Source organism: Ahaetulla prasina, chromosome 3 (genome assembly GCF_028640845.1).
Source record: "Ahaetulla prasina isolate Xishuangbanna chromosome 3, ASM2864084v1, whole genome shotgun sequence".
Lineage (NCBI taxonomy): Eukaryota > Metazoa > Chordata > Lepidosauria > Squamata > Colubridae > Ahaetulla > Ahaetulla prasina.
The window spans coordinates 100,755,317-100,778,242 of record NC_080541.1 but is presented as its reverse complement, the minus strand read 5'-3'; the positions used below and the strand labels follow the sequence as shown (position 1 = coordinate 100,778,242).

At 39.3% G+C, this 22,926-nt stretch overlaps 1 protein-coding gene across 1 annotated transcript in view; it reads right to left on the bottom strand.

The window, feature by feature from the left end:
* GABBR2 (gamma-aminobutyric acid type B receptor subunit 2) overlaps positions 1-22,926 on the bottom strand; it is a 414,031-nt gene that overhangs the window by 289,569 nt on the left and 101,536 nt on the right. Inside the window, exon 4 of the mRNA XM_058177216.1 lies at positions 3,033-3,134. Coding sequence (XP_058033199.1) covers positions 3,033-3,134 — 102 coding nt within the window. The remainder of the gene's footprint in view (positions 1-3,032; positions 3,135-22,926) is intronic.

Genomic DNA, 22,926 nt, shown 5'->3' with positions numbered 1-22,926 from the left:
CCATTAGCAATGTTCTGTGCTAGATTTGCCAGATAGTCAATGGGAAAGCTGGCAGGGAAGATTGTAAGCTTGTAAGACTCCCTCTCATATCAGGGGACTGGCTAAAAGACCTACCTGCTGATTTCGTCTTCATTTTTGCACTTGACCAAATGAGTTCCCTTTCATGTGCAGAGTTTATTTTATTTATTTATTTATTTATTGATTTTATACCGCCCTTCTCCCGAAGGACTCAGGGCGGTTTACAGCCAAGATAAAACAGCAATAATATACAAATAAAACAATAGATTAAAAAACTTATTAAACATAAGGCCAGATTAAAACATTTAAAATCATAAAAATCCCATAAAATTTATAAAATTTATATCAAATATTAAAAACTATTTAAAATTCCTATTCGGGGGGGGGTATCTTTCGGGTGTGTGTGTGCAAAAATGGAGCTTAGATCCTGAACCCCACCAAAGACATTCCCTTCCACACATGGAAGAGAAATGTCATCCTTCAGCAGGCAGCTTTTTCAGCAGCCCCTAAAGATAAAAGGGAGCTAAAGCAGAGAGTGGAATGGCAGCATAATAAAATAAGCAGCACAGGGTTCCTCAGACAAGCGAGAGAGGTCTTGGAAGAACTGATATAGGCCACGCTCCTTTGTAAAGGCTCCCATAGTTCCCCCCCCATCTCCAGGACCCTGTACTCCTTAACAGAGAAATCATGTACTTAACAACCTGCACAATCACATAACGACCACAACCAAGAATGCCAAGATTGTAATAATTGAATGAAACAGTAATGTGGCAGTCACGTGATATCTTGCTTAATGACTACTTTGTTCGATGACCAAGATATCGGGCTAAATTGTAGTTGTAAACTGAGGATCACCTCTATATTTCTGAACATAATATTATGGAGATTTGGTTCTCATAACCATAAAAAACATTAACACTTCCAGTAACATTCCAAGTTGGAATTGAGAGTTCACAAGATTATATGGTTCTCTGTGCCAGAACTCACATAGATAATAATCCTATATAGATATTTAATGATTGGTTAAGACTGGGAACAGATGCAATCCCTGGGTGTATTCCCCAAACATCTGGAGCACCATTTGAACACTATTAGCATCGACAAAATCGCCTTCTATTAATTGCAAAAGATAGCTTTATCTGAAACAGCTTACATTCTGCAACAATATCTTTAATATTATTATATAATATTATCTGTCTATCCTTTGGCTGACTGTGTAATGAACTATACTAACATTGACTGATACTGACAATTTTTGAGGAACCCTGTTCTAGGCATACTTCAGAAACAATTAAGAGTTGCTTCTAAGTAACATGCTTAGGATCACAGTACTATCCTCAGAGTTATTCTGATTCCTTTTTAGTGAGTTTCTACTAAAAATAAAACCCTTTCAGTATTTCAGTTATCCTCTCTAAATAATCAGTTTGCAATTCTTTATGTGGACCAATAGGTACATTTTCCTATTCATTGTTACTCTAATTTATTTTTAGTACTAATCCAGATTCAGCAATACTAGCTTGATTAGGTAGTTTGATTACTTTATAAAGTTCCTGAAAATGGAGTGGGAGTTCATTATAGGAAGAAAAACCTATTCAATCTGTTTTCTTAATTTCTAATTGCAGCAGTTTCCTGTTCTTCGAGGTGTCCTGAAATTGGTAAGGCTAGATTCTGGGCATCTTCTAATACTGTGAATTTTATCCTTAAAATTTAGAAACAAAGAGAAAATGAGGGAAATGTTCCAAATTGTTTAAAAAAAAATCACGTGGGAATGCTATTTTATTTATCAGCATAAACAGTCATCATTTCTTCTATATATTAAAAGATAGGAATGTTAGTATTCGTGTTATAAAGAGACTGTATTTGGCAGTCATGCCAGAATAATAAACAAGATGTTAGGCTTTGTGAGGAGCAGGGGACAGAGGTCAGAGGTAGTAGCAATTTTTACATTCTCTGATGACAGCCTGAAAAAAATTCTACAGATAATAACACAGAGAAAATGCAGACAAAAATACAGCATTCTAATATTTATGGCTCCATGTTCTGAAAAACTTCAAATTAAAAAATGAAATGAGATACACTCCCATCTAAGGTTAATTTATAATTTCAAACCCACTATCAAAAGTTATCACATTTATCTGAGCAAATTAAAATGGCAGAAACAGAAAATATACATTGGTCACAGAGATTCATACATCTCAGGCTTTTTCAATAATATACAACTTACAAAACAGATTGATATCTATGCTTTGCAGAGAAGCCCCCAAAATAAAAAAGTTATAAATAGCATTAAGAGTTTTGATTTGTATGCCCTATTTCTTTCTTCAGGAAAGTGTACTGGGAAATAAAGTGTCAGTCATCTGGAATAATTTCTGCCTTCTACTAGGGAGCCTTTATCTTTACTTCTGGTCAATCCTTAAGGGCGAATCTGTTAAAAATGAATATTGCAAACTACACACTTAACATATAGACAGCATATAAAATTCATTATCGTAAAAATGCTAACAACAGAGATATTAGGACAGTACAAACAGATTGAAAAATAACGAAAGCCAATATATAATAAACAGGCAGCTTAAACTTATTTAACATTTATGTTTGGTTATGTTGTTGATTGATGGTGCTGAAGGTGTTCCAACTATTTTGGAACATGACTGTCATCATGACTGTCCTTATACTTCATCAAAATTTGATACCTGATATTATTTTGCAATTTTTGAAAGAAAAAGAAATTAAATTTGTAAAATGTGTAGCACACAAAGCTTGGTCCCATTACATATAATTCTGTTGGCAACTTGGTTGTAACTTTACTAATTACATTTCTATGTTATTACAGAATTTAATATCAAATATAGTTATTTTATATCATGACTATAATAGCAACTATCATAAATACCAACACCTAAAAGGAAGTTTTCAAACTGAGACCTATTAAAATTCAAATTATTTTAAGCTACTGGGTTTTTTGTTGTTGTTGCGCACTTAGTTTTTTAAATTGGCAAGCTAGTTGCACCTACCTTAAGCTTTTTGACACTTGTACAAGGATCATTAGAAAAACTCTCTGTATCTGATATTTCAATATCTTCACCATATAGAACTCCAGTTAGATCATTCCGTACCTATTGTAGAATGGAAAAACAACAAAATAAATCTATAGGTTTTTTTTTTATACAAAGCATTTTATTGTCTTGTATGTTAATACTTTACAAATGCACCCTAAATTAACATATTATATGAAATAAAATGAAGAATGAGATGGTTTTTCACATTAGTACAGATAGTCCTCAAGTTATAACCCTTCAGTTACTGTTCTAAGTTGCAGTGGTGAGTGAATGCTGAGCAAATGGAACTTACACCTGGTTTCCAAAATTACTGCTGTTGCAGAACCTCATGTGATCAACATTTGGGAGTTTCACAACAGGCCCACACAACAGATGAAGGAGCCATTGAATTCCCCCCACCTGTCTACCTCCTCCCTCAATTTCTGCCCTTTGAGGCTGAAGTAGAGACCTGGGGTCTTCAGCAGTCTCAGCTGCCTGCCATTGACAGTTGGGGTGGGGGTGAAGAGGAGGCAGCCCTTTGCTTTACAGAGGCTCAGACTTGGGAGGGATCAAACTGGGAATGACTTGGATCAGGGTGGGTCCTTACCTAATGACCAGTGGTATTTGTTAACAATAGCAACAGCGGGTTGCTAAGTGATGCAATTACATGACATTGTGCATTATTGCCAAATCATTTAGCAACAGAAACTCCATTCCCAATTATTAGAACTCAAGGACTACCTGCAGAAGTAAGATCCATTATTTTAGTTACTATTGTGCAAACAAATAATTGTAAACTGCGGAAAGTTATTCCATATAACCGTATTGCATTGCTTCAATCTGTAAATCCCAGATGAATTCTGCATTAACCTTAAAACACAAACTATGAACTGGAAACAACTAAATATAATGCTAAATATCTTCATTAATGCATTCAAAAAGTCCCGTTAATACTTTAAACTGTATTGCATTTAATTTTTAACAACAATATGTTAATTAACTATCATATATTTTAGAAACAAAGCTTCATTATAAAATGATTCATTATGTCTACTTGACGTATAAAAGCAATTTTTTATTTTGTGAAAGTTCAGAAAGAAAAAAATTATAATAAACAAGAGTAGAACCAAGCCGATACTGTAATTAATGAGATTTAAGTTATATGACTATCCATATAAATCACCAGTGATTCTGGATGGCTATCATTGTATTAAAATAATATAATATAATCAATAATTATGGAGATAAGGCAAAACATAGGTTCATAAAATCCAATAAGTATATTGGACGGGTGTCCGCCTTGAAGGAGGTGGTGGTGAGGCCCCTCTGCAAGAAGCCTTCCCTGGATCCAGCTGTTTTATCAAACTACCGTCCTGTCTCCAACCTTCGTTTCTTGGCGAAAGTTGTTGAGAGTGTGGTGGCACGACAACTTCCTCGGTACCTGGAGGAAACTGTCTATTTAGACCCATTCCAGTCCGGCTTCCGACCTGGTTACAGCATGGAGACAGCTTTGGTCGCGTTGGTTGATGATCTCTGGAGGGCTCGGGATAGGGTTTGTTCCTCTGTCCTGGTCCTATTAGACCTCTCGGCGGCTTTTGATACCATCGACCATGGTATCCTGCTGCGACGATTAGAGGGATTGGGAGTGGGGGGCACCATTTTTCGGTGGTTCTCCTCCTATCTCTCTGACCGGTCGCAGATGGTGTTGGCAGGGGAGCAGAGGTCGACCGCGAGGCACCTCACTTGTGGGGTGCCGCAGGGGTCGGTTCTCTCGCCACTCCTGTTCAACATCTATATGAAGCCGCTAGGGGAAATCATCCGTGGTTTTGGGGTGCAGTATCATCAGTACGCTGATGATACTCAGCTGTATGTCTCCACCCCGGACCACCCCAATGAAGCCATCAACATGATGTCCCGGTGTTTGGAGGCCGTGCGGGTCTGGATGGGGAGGAACGGGCTTCGACTCAATCCCTCCAAGACCGAGTGGCTGTGGATGCCAGCGTCCCGGTACAGTCAGCTGGTTCCATCGCTGGCTGTTGGTGCAGAGTCATTGGCCCCTATGGAGAGGGTTCGCAACTTGGGTGTTTTTTTGGATGCTCGGCTGTCGTTAGAAGATCACATGATGGCCGTCGCCAGGGGAGCCTTTTGTCAGGTACGCCTAATTCGCCAGTTGCGCCCCTTCATATTCCGGGATGCCTTGTGCACGGTCACTCACACCCTCGTCACTTCCTGCCTGGACTACTGTAACGCACTCTACATGGGGCTCCCCTTGAAGGGTACTTGGAGGCTTCAACTGGTCCAGAATGCGGCTGCGCGGGTGATAGAGGGAGCCACTCGTGGCTCCCATATAACACCTCTCCTGCGCAGGCTGCACTGGTTGCCGGTGGTCTTCCGGGTGCAATTCAAGGTGTTGGTAACCACCTTTAAAGCGCTCCATGGCTTAGGACCAGGGTATTTACGGGACCGCCTGCTGCCACCGGTAGCCTCCCATCGACCTGTGCGCTGCCACAGGGAGGGTCTCCTCAGGGTGCCGTCAGCCAAACAATGTCGGCTGGCGACCCCCAGGGGGAGAGCTTTCTCTGTGGGGGTTCCTACCCTCTGGAATGAGCTTCCTCCCCGACCTCCGGACCTTCCGACATGAGCTCAAGACTCTCTTGTTTCATCGCGCAAGGCTAGCCTAACATGTTGTGTTTTAACTGGGGTTTTATTATTTGATTTTAATAACTTAATTTTAATTGTTAGCCAAAATTTAATCAGATTTTTACAGTGTTTTTAATTTATCTATATATATTGTATGAATTCTGTTTTACGTTGGCTGTGAACCGCCCTGAGTCCTTCGGGAGAAGGCCGGTATAGAAATTTAATAAATGAAATGAAATGAAATGAAGAACGTATAACTACCAAGTCCAAATTCACAGGGAGAAAACCAAGTTTTTGATGCCTTCCAAGAGGCTATTAGGATTGGATTCCATCAAATTTGAGGGCAAAGATCATCCCAAAAAGGAGATGCTGCCATAGAAAAGACACACTTCCTAGAGCGTACCATTACAGAGCAAGGAAGAGACGTGGAAAACGCTAAGCCTGGAACAGCATATGGAATGACCTAATATAACCAAACACAGATAGTCCTATACCAGGTATGGCGAACTTATGGCACGTGTGCCACAGGTGGCACTCAGAGTCTTCTCTGCAGGTACACGAGCCATTGCCCAGCTCAGCTCCATGCCGCATGCGTGCACATCTCCTGCCAGCCAGCTAATTTTCGGGTCTCTGCCCCATATGCGGGAGATGTGTGCACATGCCCTTGGGGAGTGGGGGGGGGTGTTGCGCACACATGTGCAGGGGGATCACAGGGAGGCATGGTGCCCCCCCTCCCGCAGCCTGTTTTTGGTCCCAGGAGGTTGTAGGGAGGCCTACTAGGCCCAAAACAGGACGGGGGGGGGTCACGTGCGCATGTGCGGGGGGGGCATTATGGGTGCAGGCACTTGTGCACTTTCGGCACACTACAACAAAAAGGTTAGCCATCACTGTTCTATACTATACTTATATACACGTCCATATGTGTAGGTGTATGTATAAAATGAAGTGCTGGATAGTTTCTGCCTTTTGGGATCAACTATTAGCAACAGAGGAAATTCCTAGTTAAATAAACTATGGACTAACACTTGTGAAGCAACAAGGTAGTGGTAGTGAAGCAACAAGGGTGCAGCAAAGATATTCAGATGTTGTGATATATTTATATGTAGAATTGTAACTTAAGAAATATTTTAGGATGGGAGAGTTAATATATAAGAAGAGATATCTCATATGGGGGTGGGGGTTGTAACTGCTTTTTCAGTTATTTATCCACTAATGTTTTCATAGTTACGATCTGCATCTTTTTGTCCCCCAGTCTTTCTTAACCAGTTTTGCTCGATGCCACTGAATTTGATTTCATTATTTATTAATAAAACATCAAAATAGAAGAAATGATCACAGCTCGTAACATGACCCCATAAAAGTGACAGGAAATTTGACAAGATACATTTTAATAAAAAGCAAGTCATCAGGCCTTTCTAGTTGGGTCAGGCGAGGGAATCACTCATATATCATCTTGGTTGCATTAGCCAGAACTGAAATGTCTCTAAGCATGCATGTTTACAACCTATTGCTTCTATATGCCCCATTAAATAAAATTTACCAGGAGGAAAACATGCCTTCAAAGCTGTTAGGGGTGAAGACCCTGTCACAAGGCATACTGCCCTCAGTATCACTGCATATCTTCCTAATGACACAAGTCCATCAAACAAAGGAAAAGATAAAAGCAATTCATGTGCGAACATATATACATATTCTGGTCATAAAAAAAGAGAAAGGAATTTGCAGAAATGTAACCATTTATTCTCTTAAAACTCCTTTACTATGTTCATCTAGTAAGATTTAAGTGAATATGAGTGTGGGTTTAGATTTAAATGTAAAGATTTAGGATTTATATATTGGCATGTATTATTAAAGTCTTCTTTTAATTCTTTGCATTACTTCAATATTTTACTTTTTTAGAATATTCTTCATCCTTTTTGTTAATGACTTACTGAAGTGCATTTGCTAATAAGGATAGTGAGTCAGGGCCATCTTAACAGCATTATGGACCCGGGGCAAAGCAGTGTACTGAGGCCCTTATGACAACTACTCACAGGAATAAAAATATAAATGGTTGATAAAATTAAACATATATTTATTTTATTGGCACTTCCAACAAAATCAGTGTTGAAACATTAAAAACATTCAGTGTCGTCTCATCATCTACGGAAAAAAATCAGTGTTAATTTCTATTAATGCATGTTAATATTTTTTTTCAAAATGCAGTAAAATGTAATAAATATCCTGCTGTATTTATATGATACAAGGTGCACTGAAGGGTTAACATACACAGATTAGTATGGAGCCTCTATGCTCGTGGGGCCCACAGGCAAATGCCCATCAGGCCCATGCATTAAGACAACCCTGTAGTGAGTAACTCTAATATCTAAACCAGTAATCCCAACTGTATCAGAACTCATGTGTGTAACTCATCTTGCTATGAGGCTAATCCAAAGAACATCCTGCATCTTTTATCAAGGCACCCTTTGGGTGATCTACTGGCCCCTGAACCTGGCAACCATATTTTAGAAAAAGTACCCAAAGGATATTATACAAAAAAAATCAATATAACAGTCATGACAGTGTAATCAAAGTTTCGTGTTCTTTGCTAAAATGTATAGAGCTTCAACAATACCACTAGGGTTTAAAAAACAACAACACCCTCATGCCCTGTGATGTGACTGACTCTAGAAATAATTATGTTCAGAAAATAAAATGCCACAATTAAGTAGCAATCAATAACTTATAATGTAACTTTGTATGATCATATACAAATTGAGTTGGCATTTATTTGGCTTCCCTCACTATAAGCACTTAAGGCAATTAAAACAAAATTAACCCACTACAAATACTAAATTTAGGAAAACAATACATTAAAACTAATATAAAATTATAATTCACATAGCCTTAATATTATACATCATGTACTAAATTATGATAAATTCTTTCACTTATTGGTAACAGAAAGCTGAAGTATAGGCATTCCTCATTTAGTGCCGTTAAAAAAGTGGTATTGAAAAAAGTCACTTATGTCTGTTTTTCACAGTCATGTGATCAAAATTGGGACACTTGGCAACTGGTTCATATTTATGATGATTGCAATGTCCTGGGGTCATGTGATCTCTTTTGTGACTTTCTGACAAGCAAAATCCATTGATTCACTTAATCGTGTTACTAACTTAACAACTGCAATGATTCACTTAACAACTGAGGCAAGCAAGGTTGTAAAATGGGGCAAAATTCCCTTAACAAATGTCTCACTTAACAACAGAAATTTTGGGCTCAATTGTAGTCGTAAGTTCAAGGACTATTTGTATTTATCCAGCAGCTTGTACTTATATCCCTAGTTCTAATGTTTCATCATATTATTAGTAAAATTCTCTCCAGTATCTTTGTGTAGTAGAGAGAAACAAGCATTAATAAGGATGCAAAAATATAATTATAATTTGACATGTCCAAATCATTAAGATTCTATTTAATGTTATGCCATATGAGATCTTGCTTGTAAACCACACATACACTTCATTTATATGTGGATTTAAATTGGCCACTGTACAAGGTTGTATTCTTTCCTTTTGCTATAAGAGTATCTCTTATCTATTAGTTGCTAGGTATAGGCAGGAAATGGAAAGTCCATTTTGAGGTTTGTCAGGGCTAGGTTGGGTCAGTGCTTGCCAAGCTGACTATGAATGTATGTAATTGGTTGAGTTCCAGAGTCAGTCCTGAACCTTCACAGGTAATCTTAAGAGCATACCTTCAGGACATTCTGACTCTAGCAACCTCATTCTTGATGTACTGGAGAAAAGTGAAAAAAATGCTGGAGTTTGTTTGTTCTGGCACTATAAAATGAGGACAAAAAGAGAGGTATGATAAATGCTCTGATCCAGCCATACATAGGAAATGGAAGACAATAGGAACTGCCTGATTTCTCTTCTGAAGGAACCTGTGATCCAGAAATTATAAGGTGAGTCACTGCATGATTTGGGGGGAGACTGCTAATTTATTTATAAAATTCAAAACTGAAAAGTCACAGCAGGCAGACTAGTCTCAGTTTCAGTCCTGTGAACCTGGTTATGAGCTAAAAAGTTTTCATTCATTGATCGTAGCATTTATTTTCTTTATAGCACAGTACTATATAACTAAAAGAAATCCCCCAGGGGAAAAAACAAAACTAAAACTAGATTTTGTAATGGGGGGTGGGGAGGAGTAAATTAGCTTTCCACTATCTGGTATTCTCAAATGTGTTAGACTTTCTAATTCTAAGATGATGGTCATGCATAATTGAAGAGCAACAAAAAATGGAAGGTTAATTAATTGAATGACTTGATCTAGAATTAAGGAAATGAGAATAAAGAAAAAAGTTAAATGCTCTTTCTAATTTTATTTTTTATTAAAAATACCCTCTAGTTACAGATCAAAAGTATCCCCTTTCTTTCATTCTATACACTCCTAACAATTGGTCTAAAAGAAGCTTCTCCTATTTTAAAGAGAACATAAAAAGCAATACAATCAACATTGTGTTAATATACAACTGAAAAAAAATCAGTGAATTCCTTTATTTTACCCTATATGTTAACATTTCTGATTGATCTAAATGGTATTACTTGTATAGTGTATATCAGTCTGTGAAACGGAATCTAGTGCAATAATTGTTGTTTATTTATTTATTTCAATTTAGATGCCATGCAACTCCAACTCATTGGCAGTTCACAATATAATATTGTATCAATAAAAACCAATAAAAACCAAAACCAAAATGGGACCCAGGAACAATATGCAGACAAATAAATGTAACAGACATAACGAACAAGGGGCCCTATCCATCTCAACTCAAGGTGAGAATGACATAGTCTTCAAGGCTTTGCAGCTTGCCAACAGGGTGAGAAGCAAAAGGATTTCAGTGGGGCGTCATTCCAAAGGTGAGGGGGGGCAAGTTCCTTGGGTCCTGATAGAAGATGCTTGTTTAACTGAAGGGACCTAAAGGATGCAAACTTTGCCAGGATGAATGCCAAGGTGGAAAACTTAGAAGATAGGTAGCCCCTGTAACAACCTGGAATTATGGTATGTAAGACTTCATATGTAAGAGCCAATATGTTGAATTGTACTCAGGAGTAGATTCCAGAAGCAGACTTCCAGCTTGTGGAGCAGAGGTGTACATGGGTACACGAAGACCATCATGCCTGTCTATCACAACCTGAACTGCTGCATTCAGTTGAAGCATCTGAATAATTTTAAGAGTAGCTTCATGTAGAGAACATTGCAGACAAGTAGTTTACAAATATTAAAAGGCTGCCTATACTTGGACAGTCAGCTTGTAGTGTTATATTCATGGGATTCTAAATCTTATTCATAACATAACAACAGAGTTGGAAGGGACCTTGGAGGCCTTCTAGTCCAACCCCCTGCCTAGGCAGGAAACCCTACACCATCTCAGTCAGATGGTTATCCAACATTTTCTTAAAAATTTCCAGTGTTGGAGCATTCACAACTTCTGCAGGCAAGTCGTTCCACTTATTAATTGTTCATAGGCTTGGGTTCCACTAAATGCATTATCAATGTAGATTCATGAATTCTGCAGGATATTTTCAGTAAAAGATATATGATGGGGTGGCTGCTATTATTTCTCTTATCTTTCTACAGTATCTGTGGTAACCTCCAACTATTGAAGCTAAGGCTGCTTCAGGAGATACTCTGAAATTTTCATTTACTGCACTAGTGATAATGAATTGGTACTGGAAAAAAATGGAGCATACTGCTTCCTGGAAACATTTCAGATTTCTTATGGTTGTTTATAAAGCAACAAACAGCTAATGGTTCATCTATCTTTTATTCTGATACATTTTGATGTTTAGAAAAAATAGAATATGAAAGAAAAAGAAAGACACCCCAAGAATACATTGCAAGAGGACAGAAAGAAAAAAAAATTACATTTCAGGCTGGGGAACATTCTGTTGAATGCAATGTCCATAATGGAAGAAGGAGTTCCTACAAAATGAAAATCATGGGATGCCGACAGGTAAAAATTAAAAATGCTATAAAGACATTTTATGTCAAGCGCTGGAGGAAAGCCAACCATACAGCACAAAGACATACTCCAGAAATTCAGTAATAAAGAAATCTTCAAAATATAACATTATAATTAGTCACCCAGACTAGGAAATTTTATGAGCAGCTTGCTAGTCAAAGGGGAAAAAATGCTAACAATTTGCAGAAGAAAGTCAGCAGAATTAAAGATGGCTTTTAGATTAGTTTCTGTATTACAAGAGCAACCTGAAAATTATTTCCACATTCTTGCATCCTATTGAATTCTGGCAGCAACTTTAGGAACTGGAGACTGTCTCCCCAATACTCATAATCAGCAGCAATAGCTTTGAGAATATCATCACTTGCTTCGCTCATCAATTTCACAATGGTTAGTGCAATAACCTAGGATGGACACATATAAACAGCTCCCATGATCACTTTTGGTAATATTCTGTTGCTAAAATCCATTTTGACTAGGGGGCAAGAGCCTAATTCTTGGGCTTCCCCTCCCCGTCATAGTGGTTTTTTTTTACTATAGCAGTTACGGTAGGTTGTTGAGTGGCGTTCTGTACCAAAACTGCGCAGGTTGATAAAAGTTTAAAGAATTCCGTTTGAGACATTAATCTTCCACTGTTAAAGCTCCAACTAATCTAATACCTGGTTATCTTCAGCAGATGTTTATTTTTAGGATGAATTTCCTCATAGGCCACAAGATGCTGATGCTACAATAAGGCATTCTGCCAGAATCTAAAGAAAGATTCCTGAGGGGTACAGAAAAATAAAAGATGTTAAATTTGCTTCATTTCTCTACTTTATTGTTTCCTTTCATTAATATATGCTCAGTAAGCAGCTGGATAGCTTAGTGGTTAGAGTACCTTTGATGCAGGAGGTCAGTTTAAATCCTGCCAGTAATTTACCTTGCTGGTAAAGGTCCTGGAGCAAAGACCCCTAACACTGCCTACCTCAGATATGCCCTGTTTAGTTTGAGGCTTTTTAAATCTTCCCACCCCCTCTTCTTTTATAATTTTATAAATTCTTTTTCTTTATTTTTTATTTAGTTAATAAAAAAGAAAACAATGTCCCAAATATTACTACTTTGTAACTTTAGTTCTAAGCAATCACAAATCCCCTGTACAACGATCTCCAGAGGTTTTATGAAAAGAAAGGAATTGAGATATAGAACCAAAGAAGATATTATATTTAATAAATTATCATATCAGACTAAATCCCATTTGTTCAACTTCCTGCAGAATAGAAAGCCCTAGGTGATAGTGGGGGCCTCCCAAATGAGTGGTGAATCAATCATAATGTCCATCTCTACACAGTCTTTCTCTTAGCAGGCATTTTGCAAGGGAGTCTCAATAGTAATACCATATCTTTCAGTTCATCATTGCTGTAATGTTTGAATTATACTGTCTAGAGTGCTACAGCTTGGCTTATTTCCTCACTTGCAATATTTGCTGTTAGATCAATAGATCCAGATAAGTTTCCAGGTGAATGTGCAATGCTGCCTTAGCTGCCTTACTTTCTTCTCCAAATCTTCAAAGGTTTTGCTATTGGTGATGTGAGTGCACTGCTCACATTAGCAATAGCAAATCCTTTGAAGATTTGGAGAAGAAAATAAGACAGCTAACAGCGTAAGTGCATAAATGGAATAACTAGCCTATGTATTAGGAAAATGGCAGTCACCAGATATACTCACAAGTACTGACAAAAGTGAAAAATGATTTATTTTGAACACAGAACAAACTATCAGAATCCAGAAGTACCACTAAACCAAGGGTGTCAAATGCAATTTCATTGAGAGCCGAATCAGGGCTGTGGTTGACCTGGGGGGGGGGAGGCTGGGCAGGTGTGACTGACTGGGTGGGTGTGGCCAGCTTGACACGACTCACCAAACTGCTGGCATGTTTTCTCTTCGCATTGGGTAGACTTGGCCAAAGCTACACTGGCCTGATCTTTCTTCTTTGTATTGGGTAGACTGGGTCAATGCTACATTGGCCTTATTTTTTCTCTTCCCACTGGGTAGACCGGGCCAAAGCCACACTTGCCTGATCTTTCCTGTTCACTCTGGGTAAACCAGGCCGAAGCCACACTGGCCTGACCTTTCCTCTTTGGATTGGGTAGTCCAGGACAGCCCCACAGGCCAGATCCAACCACATAACAGGCCAGATCTGGCCCATTGGCCTTGAGTTTGATATCCATGTACTAAACCATTTTTAATTGGCTGTAGTCCAGCAGAAACAAAAGCTAAGAAGTTTTGTTCCAGGGTTTCAGACAAAACATGATCTAGAGAATCCAGAGGATTCTGGAGAAATTTTACACAGAAGAGTAAGGCAAGGCAGTTACATGTTGCCCTACTCTCCACTCTTCCCTTCAATATCTGAGACCTGCTTAAGATCCCACTACTGTGAATGAGGTTTGAATAGAAGACAGGAATTATTTGCAATTGTCCCCACATTATGGAACACACAAGGGATGCATTCAGCCTTTTTATTCTCGGCCTTTAGGAAGGCATTATAAACCTTTGTTTATAAGAAAGCATTAAGGACCTATTTGATGAGTACTGGGCAACCACTATTAGCTATTTCATTATTCTAATGATTTTATCAGAAATCATTTTATAGAAAAAAGTTAAGGACACTGACAATTGCAGTTAAAAGTGAAAGGAAGGTACTGCCTGCAAGAATGGGGATCTGCAGGCTAAGCAATATCCACAGCTGAAGTGAACTTCCAAAAGGGATGGGCTGGTGAGCTATACTATGCTGGGATATTGAAGAGAGGGAGAGAATGAAATGTACTGGAAGGATTGGCAGCTGTGGGACGTTAATGGCAGAGGCAAATGAAGGAAAGGTGGGGAGTGGGGCGGAGATAGGGAGAGAAGTGGAAAATCCCAGACAGATACAGCATGAGCTTGTATATATTTGTATATATAATATAAAGATTTCAAGGTGTAAACCACACTATAGGTTGGTGAAGGTGACAAAATTCTCCAAGACCTCAGTTTCTTTTCCTTTTCCCACAGAACTACACTTATTAGGATTCCCTGAAGAAAATTTAGGAATATAAAAGTAATTTATATCTACATTCTAGACAACTCCCTAAAGGCATTAAAATTTCTACTGCATCTTAAATTCTTATTTTTATTAAATTATCACTAATGAACTCAGAGAAACTAATTTTAAGTAAATATTTAAAAATGAGAAATAAAAATAAAAAGATAAGTACTTTTAAAAAAATTATGAACACACATCTTGCTCTGTGGCCAGTTAAGGTAATAGTCTGAAGTTTATATACTTGGATCAATCTTGTTTTTACAATTTGTGTTGATGTACACTCACAGTGAGAATGATCGACAGTCAATTCAAGTACAGAGTGCTTGTTATTGCTACATTATTCTCATCACAGTTTGGATCTTAATCAATTTCAAGGAGTCATTATTTAAGAAAGGCCCTACTTACTATATTTGCAGTTTACTTAACTGGAAGTGAGGTCATTGAGGACATGTTATATAAAAAATTGGTTTAATCAATAAGTAAAGGTAAAGGTTCCCTTCGCACATACGTGCTAGTCGTTGCTGACTCTAGGGGGCGGTGCTCATTTTCGTTTCAAAGCCGAAGAGCCAGCGCTGTCCGAAGACGTCTCCGTGGTCATGTGGCTGGCATGACTCAATGCCAAGGCGCACGGAACGCTGTTACCTTCCCACCAAAGGTGGTCCCTATTTTTTCTACTTGCATTTTTACGTGCTTTCGAAACTGCTAGGTTGGCAGAAGCTGGGACTAGTAACGGGAGCTCACCCCATTACACGGCAGCACTAGGGATTTGAACCACCGAACTGCCGACCTTTCAATCAACAAGCTCAGCTGTCTTAGCCCCTGAGCCACCGCTTCCCTTTCAGTCTATAGATCATCCTCAAGTTCTCTTATAAGCTGAACTTAGTGGGATATGGGCAGTCAGCACTTTTCAAAATTTGACAAATTAGTATAATTTGACAAAACTAGTATAATGCTAGTTTTCTTCTTATGTTATAGTGTCAACGTTACAATAGTAACATAAGTTTCAAATATACAATGTCAGATAAACTGATTCAGTAAAATTGTATCTTCTAGTATGACTTTTCAGTCTGAATAACCCATCATTAAGGCAAAATGGGCATGCCCACACAAAAACTCTAAGATGAGCAACATATATTCACAGAAATTCAGATCTGCAAATACACCCAAATCAATGGTAGGTTTCAAAAATTTTTACTACCAGTTCTGTGGGTGTGGCTTGGTGGGTGTGGCATGGCTTGGTGGGCGTGGCTTGGTGGGTATGGCAGGGGAAGGATACTGTAAAATCTCACTCCACTCCAGGGCAAGGTAACTGCAAAATCCCCATTTCCTCCCAATCAGCTGGAAGGCAGAGAATAGATGGGGCCAGTCAGAATTTTTACTACCAGTTCTCCGAACTACTCAAAATTTCTCCAAACTGTTCAGAACCTGCTGAAACCCACTTCTAACCCAAATACACATTTACATATCACATCCTCATGTACTAATTGATTTTGAAAATGAAAGTTTTTTTCCAGTGTAACTTCTAGGCAAAGGTGGGCACATTTCTTTGCTTCTAACCTCTTAAGATCTACAATAGGAAAAATGAATCACTGCAATAATTAAATAAATACATAAAAAGTAATAAAGGCAACCGCTTATTAAGGCCATAAAATGTTTAATTTCCTCTAGTAGAACGTCTATTTCTTTAGACCTGATCAATCCCTATCCAACCTGCACTAAATGGAGGCAGCTGTTTTTGTTATTTTGTTATTCTCTTTGTGACAGACTACTTATCCTGAACTATCTCAGAAGTGAAACTGGTATTGATGGAAAACACCAAGGGGAAGCAGCATATGCAATACAACTTCTGCATATTTTAGTAAGGTTTTTAAAAATGGTACAATGGTCAGTTTGTTTGCTGGAAGGTAGGTGCCAAGGATAAACAATGACCAATCTTTTTCTTTGTTAAATCTGCCAAAATCTGAATCTGAATTCCCCTTTTTCCCGCTTATCATGCATAAAAGATGTTTGGCTGAAGAGAACAAAATTGAAATTAATCCACAAAACTCAAATACAAAATAAACAATGAGTGCAGGAGGACTGAAATATTTCATGCAAGATTTAAGTTAAGTCTTATTGCATTTCAATGTACTTCCAGAATTCATTGAAAACGTTTTGGAGAATCCTGAGCACAAAGTTCCGGCGCTTTGTTTTATAAATACCATAGAAGAACCAATGACTGGACTAAAGAAGCATTCAGCTACTTAAAGAACATTTGAAATGACATCCTGTACTTTGTAAAAGCTTCCAGTAAAAGGCTGCAGTTAATAGAAAGAAATCTACTAGCAGCTAACAACCAGAATGTGATTAAATGATTTAGAGGAAATGAATCATCTATAAGGGATTATAAAGAGGGATCATATAACATGAATTTAAGTAATGGTCATATTTCAGGTGGTAGTGTAGAATAACTGGTAAATTAATATGGGAATGAAACCAATGACATATTCAAGCCAAGGTGGGCCAGACATAAAATAAAACAAAAGCTGGGATCAAATAGTTATCTATCTAGTGAATGCTAAATATTTTATCCAATATATTTGAAACTGAACTTTGAGGTTATTTTTCTGACCCTTTGTAAAATGCATAAATATAGCAGTGATAATAGCAGAGTACAATCCCAGAAAAAGATATGAAGCGCTTATGAATAATGTATGAACATATGAATACGAAAGAATGTAAATGGAGAGAGTGCTCCCGAATGGAGCTTGGAACTGCTCTTACAGTAAGTGGATACCTGCGGAAAGACATATGCATTGTAGTTTGAACTTTCAGGGAAAACACGCACAACGGCATATCTGTACCAATTCAAGATACACGATCAGTCTAACAATTATAGCTTTAGGAACAATTCATTATTACAATTTGGACTTTATTCCTTTCTGAATTCTGCATAATCCTTTATTTAAAATAATCTACATAGTGAATTATCCTAGGCTGGGTCTCCTGTACACAAATACAAGATTCAGCATCTATGATCTCAAAAACAATCCAATAACCACCATCTCTTGAAACAAGAAAATGGCCTTTATATTTAGGAACAGGGTTTTTAGTTTGAAAGCTGCAATGTAGCTTCTTGATTAGTGCAATCAGAGAAGTCCAGATGGGATGAGGCTCAAGTATTTTGGCCCTGTTTTTTTTAATCACGCAGGGGAATGCTAAGGAAAGAAATGGATGTGTGTCATCTTCCAAAGACCTTGCACTGCCCTTTTCACCATATTTGTGTAAGGTTTTATCTGAAAATTCTGCTGCTAAATTTTGAAGGTACAATTTTGACCTGTTTCCCAGGGGTTTATACCTTGAAACATTGTACTTCTACAGTATTTCCACCCTTATTTTCCTGAAAGTTTAGATTTTATCTTGGGAACTGAGTTTTGTTGTTATGATCTTGAGGTGCTCTGATGGCCACAGTTTGGGTGCTGAAAATTGGATATTTATTTATTTTATTTTATTTTATTTATTTTGTCACAACAATATATGTAGGAATCATACAAAAGATTATATAGTATATAAACATATATGGGTAAATATAAGGAGGTATAAGCATATATATAGAAAGAAGAAAAGAAAAACAATAGGACAGGAACGATAGGCACGTTTGTGCGCTTATGCACGCCCCTTATGGTCCTCTTAGGAATGGGATGAAGTCAATAGTAGAAAGTTTTTGGATAAAGCTTTTAGGATTATGGAAAGAGACCACAGAGTCAGGTAAAGTGTTCCAAGCACTGATGATTCTGTTACAGAAGTCATATTTTCTGCAATCTAGATTAAAGCGGTTGACATTAAGTTTAAATCTATTAGTTGCTCTAGTATTATTGCAATTAAAGCTGAAGTAGTCTTTAACAGGAAGGACATTACAATAGATGATTCTGTGAGTTAAACTTAGGTCTTGTCGAAGGCGACGGAGTTCCAAGTTTTCTAAGCCTAGGATTTCAAGTCTGGTGGGATAAGGTATTTTATTGTTTTCAGAGGAATGGAGAACTCTTCTTGTAAAATATTTCTGGACACGTTCAATTGTATTGATGTCAGAGATGTGGTGAGGGTTCCAAACAGGTGAGCTGTATTCTAGAATTGGTCTAGCAAATGTTTTATATGCTCTGGTTAATAGTGTGGTGTTTTTGGAAAAGAAACTACGCAAGATTAGGTTTACAACTCTTAGAGCTTTTTTTGCTATGTAGTTGCAGTGGGCTTTGGCACTTAGATCATTTGACATGAAAACTCCAAGGTCTTTAACGGGATGGGGGTCATCTGTAAGGTAATGTCCATCTAGTATGTACTTAGTTTTTGGGTTCTTTTTTCCTATATGTAAGACTGAGCATTTGCTGGTTGAAATTTGGAGCTGCCAATTTTTAGACCAAGCGGTTAGATGATCAAGGTCGTTTTGAATGATAGAAGTATTGTCTGTGATGTTAAATAGTTTGACATCATCAGCAAAGAGAACACAATTACTTGAGGGTTAGGCTTAGGGTTAGGGTTAGGGATATGAAAGAGTTTACCATCTTTCTCACCAAATGTACTGTACAGGTAATCCTCAACCTAATAACCATTCATTTAGTGGGCATTCAAAGTTATAATGGCACTGAAAAAAGTGACGTATGACTGTTTTTAATACTTACGCATACCCAAGGTCATGCGAGCACAATCCACATGCTCCCATGTAACACCTATCCTGCGCAGTCTGCACTGGCTGCCTGTTGTCTTCCGGGTGCGCTTCAAGGTGTTAGTTACTACCTTTAAAGCGCTCCATGGCTTAGGACCGGGATACCTACGGGACCGTCTACTGCCAACGTCTATCTCCCAACGACCGGTGCACTCTCACAGAGAGGTGCACTCTCACAGAGAGGGGCTCCTCAGGGTGCCATCAGCCAAGCAATGTCGGCTGGCGGCCCCTAGGGGGAGGGCCTTCTCTGTGGGGGCTCCTACCCTATGGAACGAGCCTCCCCCTGGACTCAGACAAATACCTGACCTTAGGACCTTCCGCCGCGAACTCAAAACCTACTTATTTCGTCTTGCTGGACTCGCTTAAATTTTATATTATTAAATTGATTTATGGGTTTTTAAAAATTTTTAGTAAATTTTAGTGGGATTATTTTTTATCTATAAGTAGCCAAATTAAATAGGTTTTTTAAGGGTTTTTTTTAGTTTTGTATTGTTGTTTTCTTTCTGTATTTTACTTGTAGCTGTACACCACCCTGAGTCCTTCGGGAGAAGGGCGGTCTATAAATAAAAATATTATTATTATTATTATTATTATTATTATTATTATTATTATTATTATTATTATTATTATTATTATTATTATTATTATTATTATTATTATTATTCAACAGTACTCATTTGTGGAATGCCTTTGCTCTTCAAGGGGAGCCCCATGTAGAGAGCATTGCAATAGTCCAGACGAGAGGTAACGAGAGCATGAGTGACTGTGCATAGGGCATCCCGGTCCAGGAAGGGGCGCAACTGGCGGATCAGGCGAACCTGAAAGAAAGCTCTCCTGGAGATGGCCGTCAAATGGTCTTCGAAAGACAGCCGCCCATCCAGGAGCACACCCAAGTTGCGCACCCTCTCCATTGGGGCCAATGACTTGCCCTCAAAAGACAGCCGCGGCTGCAGCTGACTGTACCAGGGTGCCGGCATCCACAGCCACTCCGTCTTGGAGGGATTAAGTTTGAGCCTGTTCCTCCCCATCCAGACCCGTACGGCCTCCAGACACCGGGACAGTACTTCGACAGCTTCGTTGGGGTGGGCTGGGGTGGAAAAGTACAGCTGCGTGTCGTCAGCGTACAGTTGGTATCTCACCCCAAAACCACTGATGATCTCACCCAGTGGCTTCATGTAGATGTTGAACAGGAGAGGCGAGAGAATCGATCCCTGCGGCACCCCACACATGAGGCGCCTCGGGGTCGATCTCTACCCTCCTGTCAACACCGTCTGCGTCCGGTCAGAGAGGTAGGAGGAGAACCACCGATAAACGGTGCCTCCCACTCCCAACCCCTCTAACCGGCACAGCAAGATACCATGGTCGATGGTATCAAAAGCCGCTGAGAGGTCTAATAGGACCAGGGCAGAGGAGTAACCCTTATCCCTGGCCCTCCAGAGATCATCCACCAACGCGACCAAAGCCGTCTCCGTACTGTATCCGGGCCGGAAGCCGGACTGGAATGGGTCTAGATAGACGGTTTCATCCAGGTACTGGGGTAGCTGATGTGCCACCACACTCTCTACAACCTTCGCCGTGAAGTGAAGGTTGGAGACCGGACGATAATTTCCTAAAACAGCCGGGTCCAGGGAAGGCTTCTTGAGGAGAGGTCTCACCACCGCCTCTTTCAAGGCAGCGGGAAAGATCCCCTCCCGCAAAGAAGCATTAATAATCCCCTGGAGCCAGCCTCGTGTCACCTCCTGTGTGGCCAGCACCAACCAGGAGAGGCACGGGTCCAGTAAACATGTGGTGGCATTCAGTCTTCCCAGCAACCTGTCCATGTCCTCGGGAGTCACAGGGTCAAAATCATCCCAAACCACCTCAACAAGACGGGTCTCGGAACTCTCGTCTGGATCTACCCAATTTTGATCCAATCCGTCCCGAAGCTGAACGATTTTATCGTATAGATAACCGTTAAACTCCTCGGCACGCCCTTGTAGGGGGTCCTCCTGCCCCTCCTGTTGAAGGAGGGAACGGGTCACCCAAAACAGGGCGGCCGGACGGTTATCTGCCGACGCAATGAGGGAGGAAACGTAGGAACGTTTCGCATCCCTCAGTGCCACTAGGTAGGTCCTGCTATAGGACCTAACTAGTGTCCGGTCAGCCTCGGAACGGCTGGATCTCCAGACACTCTCTAGGTGTCTTCTCCGGCGTTTCATCTCCCTCAGCTCCTTGGAGAACCAAGGAGCTGGTTGAGATCGACGCCGGGTCAGAGGCCGCAAAGGCACGACACGGTCCAAAGCTCCAGCCACGGCCTGTTCCCAGGCCACGACTAGCTCTTCAGTCGTGCCGTGGGCCAGGTTCTCGGGAAACGGCCCAAGCTCCGTCAGGAACCTCTCAGGGTCCATCAGGCGCCTGGGACGGAACCAACGCATCGTTTCAGTCTCCCTGCGGCGGTGGGTAGTGGTCTGAAAGTCCAGACGAAGGAGAAAATGATCTGACCATGACAAAGGCTCAATATGTAAATCAATGAATTGGTTTTGTTCACTGAGCCTGCATTTTAAACAAAATTTCTGTCTACTTTACTGAGACAGCTTTAGTGCTACAACAAAATCAAAACGTTAATAATACTAATTTAAAAACTTTGTAACTGACCTCTGCTCTAAAAATTAACCACAACAGCTAATACACTAAAAGAATAAATATATAACTGTACTCAACAAAAGTAAAAAGAGATAAAAATGGTAGAATAAAATATAAAAATATGGCATTCACCATTCAGTAAATCATAGTTAAACAAAAGACTTAAAAGATACTGTATTAAAAGAGCCCAGTCTTTACAATGAAAGATCTATTGCATAACATGAGCTAAAAACAAAAAGACAGATTTACTGAGAAACTTGTTGCCAGTCAACTAAGAGGAGTTGTTCTTTTGTTTTGTTTTGCTTTGTTTTCCTTTGCTTTGCTTTCTGAACCTATTTCTAGTTGCTGGTGGTGCTGCAATTAGTTTGGATTCTAAATCAAGTCTCATTTTCCTCCTTCGCACATCTCATAACTGGTAATAACATTCGTGCAACTTCAGTGAGGCCTTCAGTGAGACTCGGATCTTTTCCATAATCTTCAAACTAAACCCTTGGGAGGGTGCATAAGAAGGCCAATTACCTGCCATAGAAAAACCCTTACCTGACTAAACTTTGTAAATATTTTTGCAAGTATATTCATAGATACAGAGCGAAACAAATGAAGCAATATGGATTGGGCCTTTGTTCCCTCTGTTGTTTAATACCCAAACTATATGTTCCATACAGGAATAAGCAATAATAAGCAGAGACAGGCCTGGACCTTGTGCTTTTCCGATCTTTTATCTGTGAAATAGACATCACACATATTTTTCTGGGATCACCGATGGAAGGGGACCCAGAGGGATGGAGATAGGTGTAGGAAATTTGGCTATTGTTAATGTATCTGAGATGCGGAAGGCAGCAATAGTTGA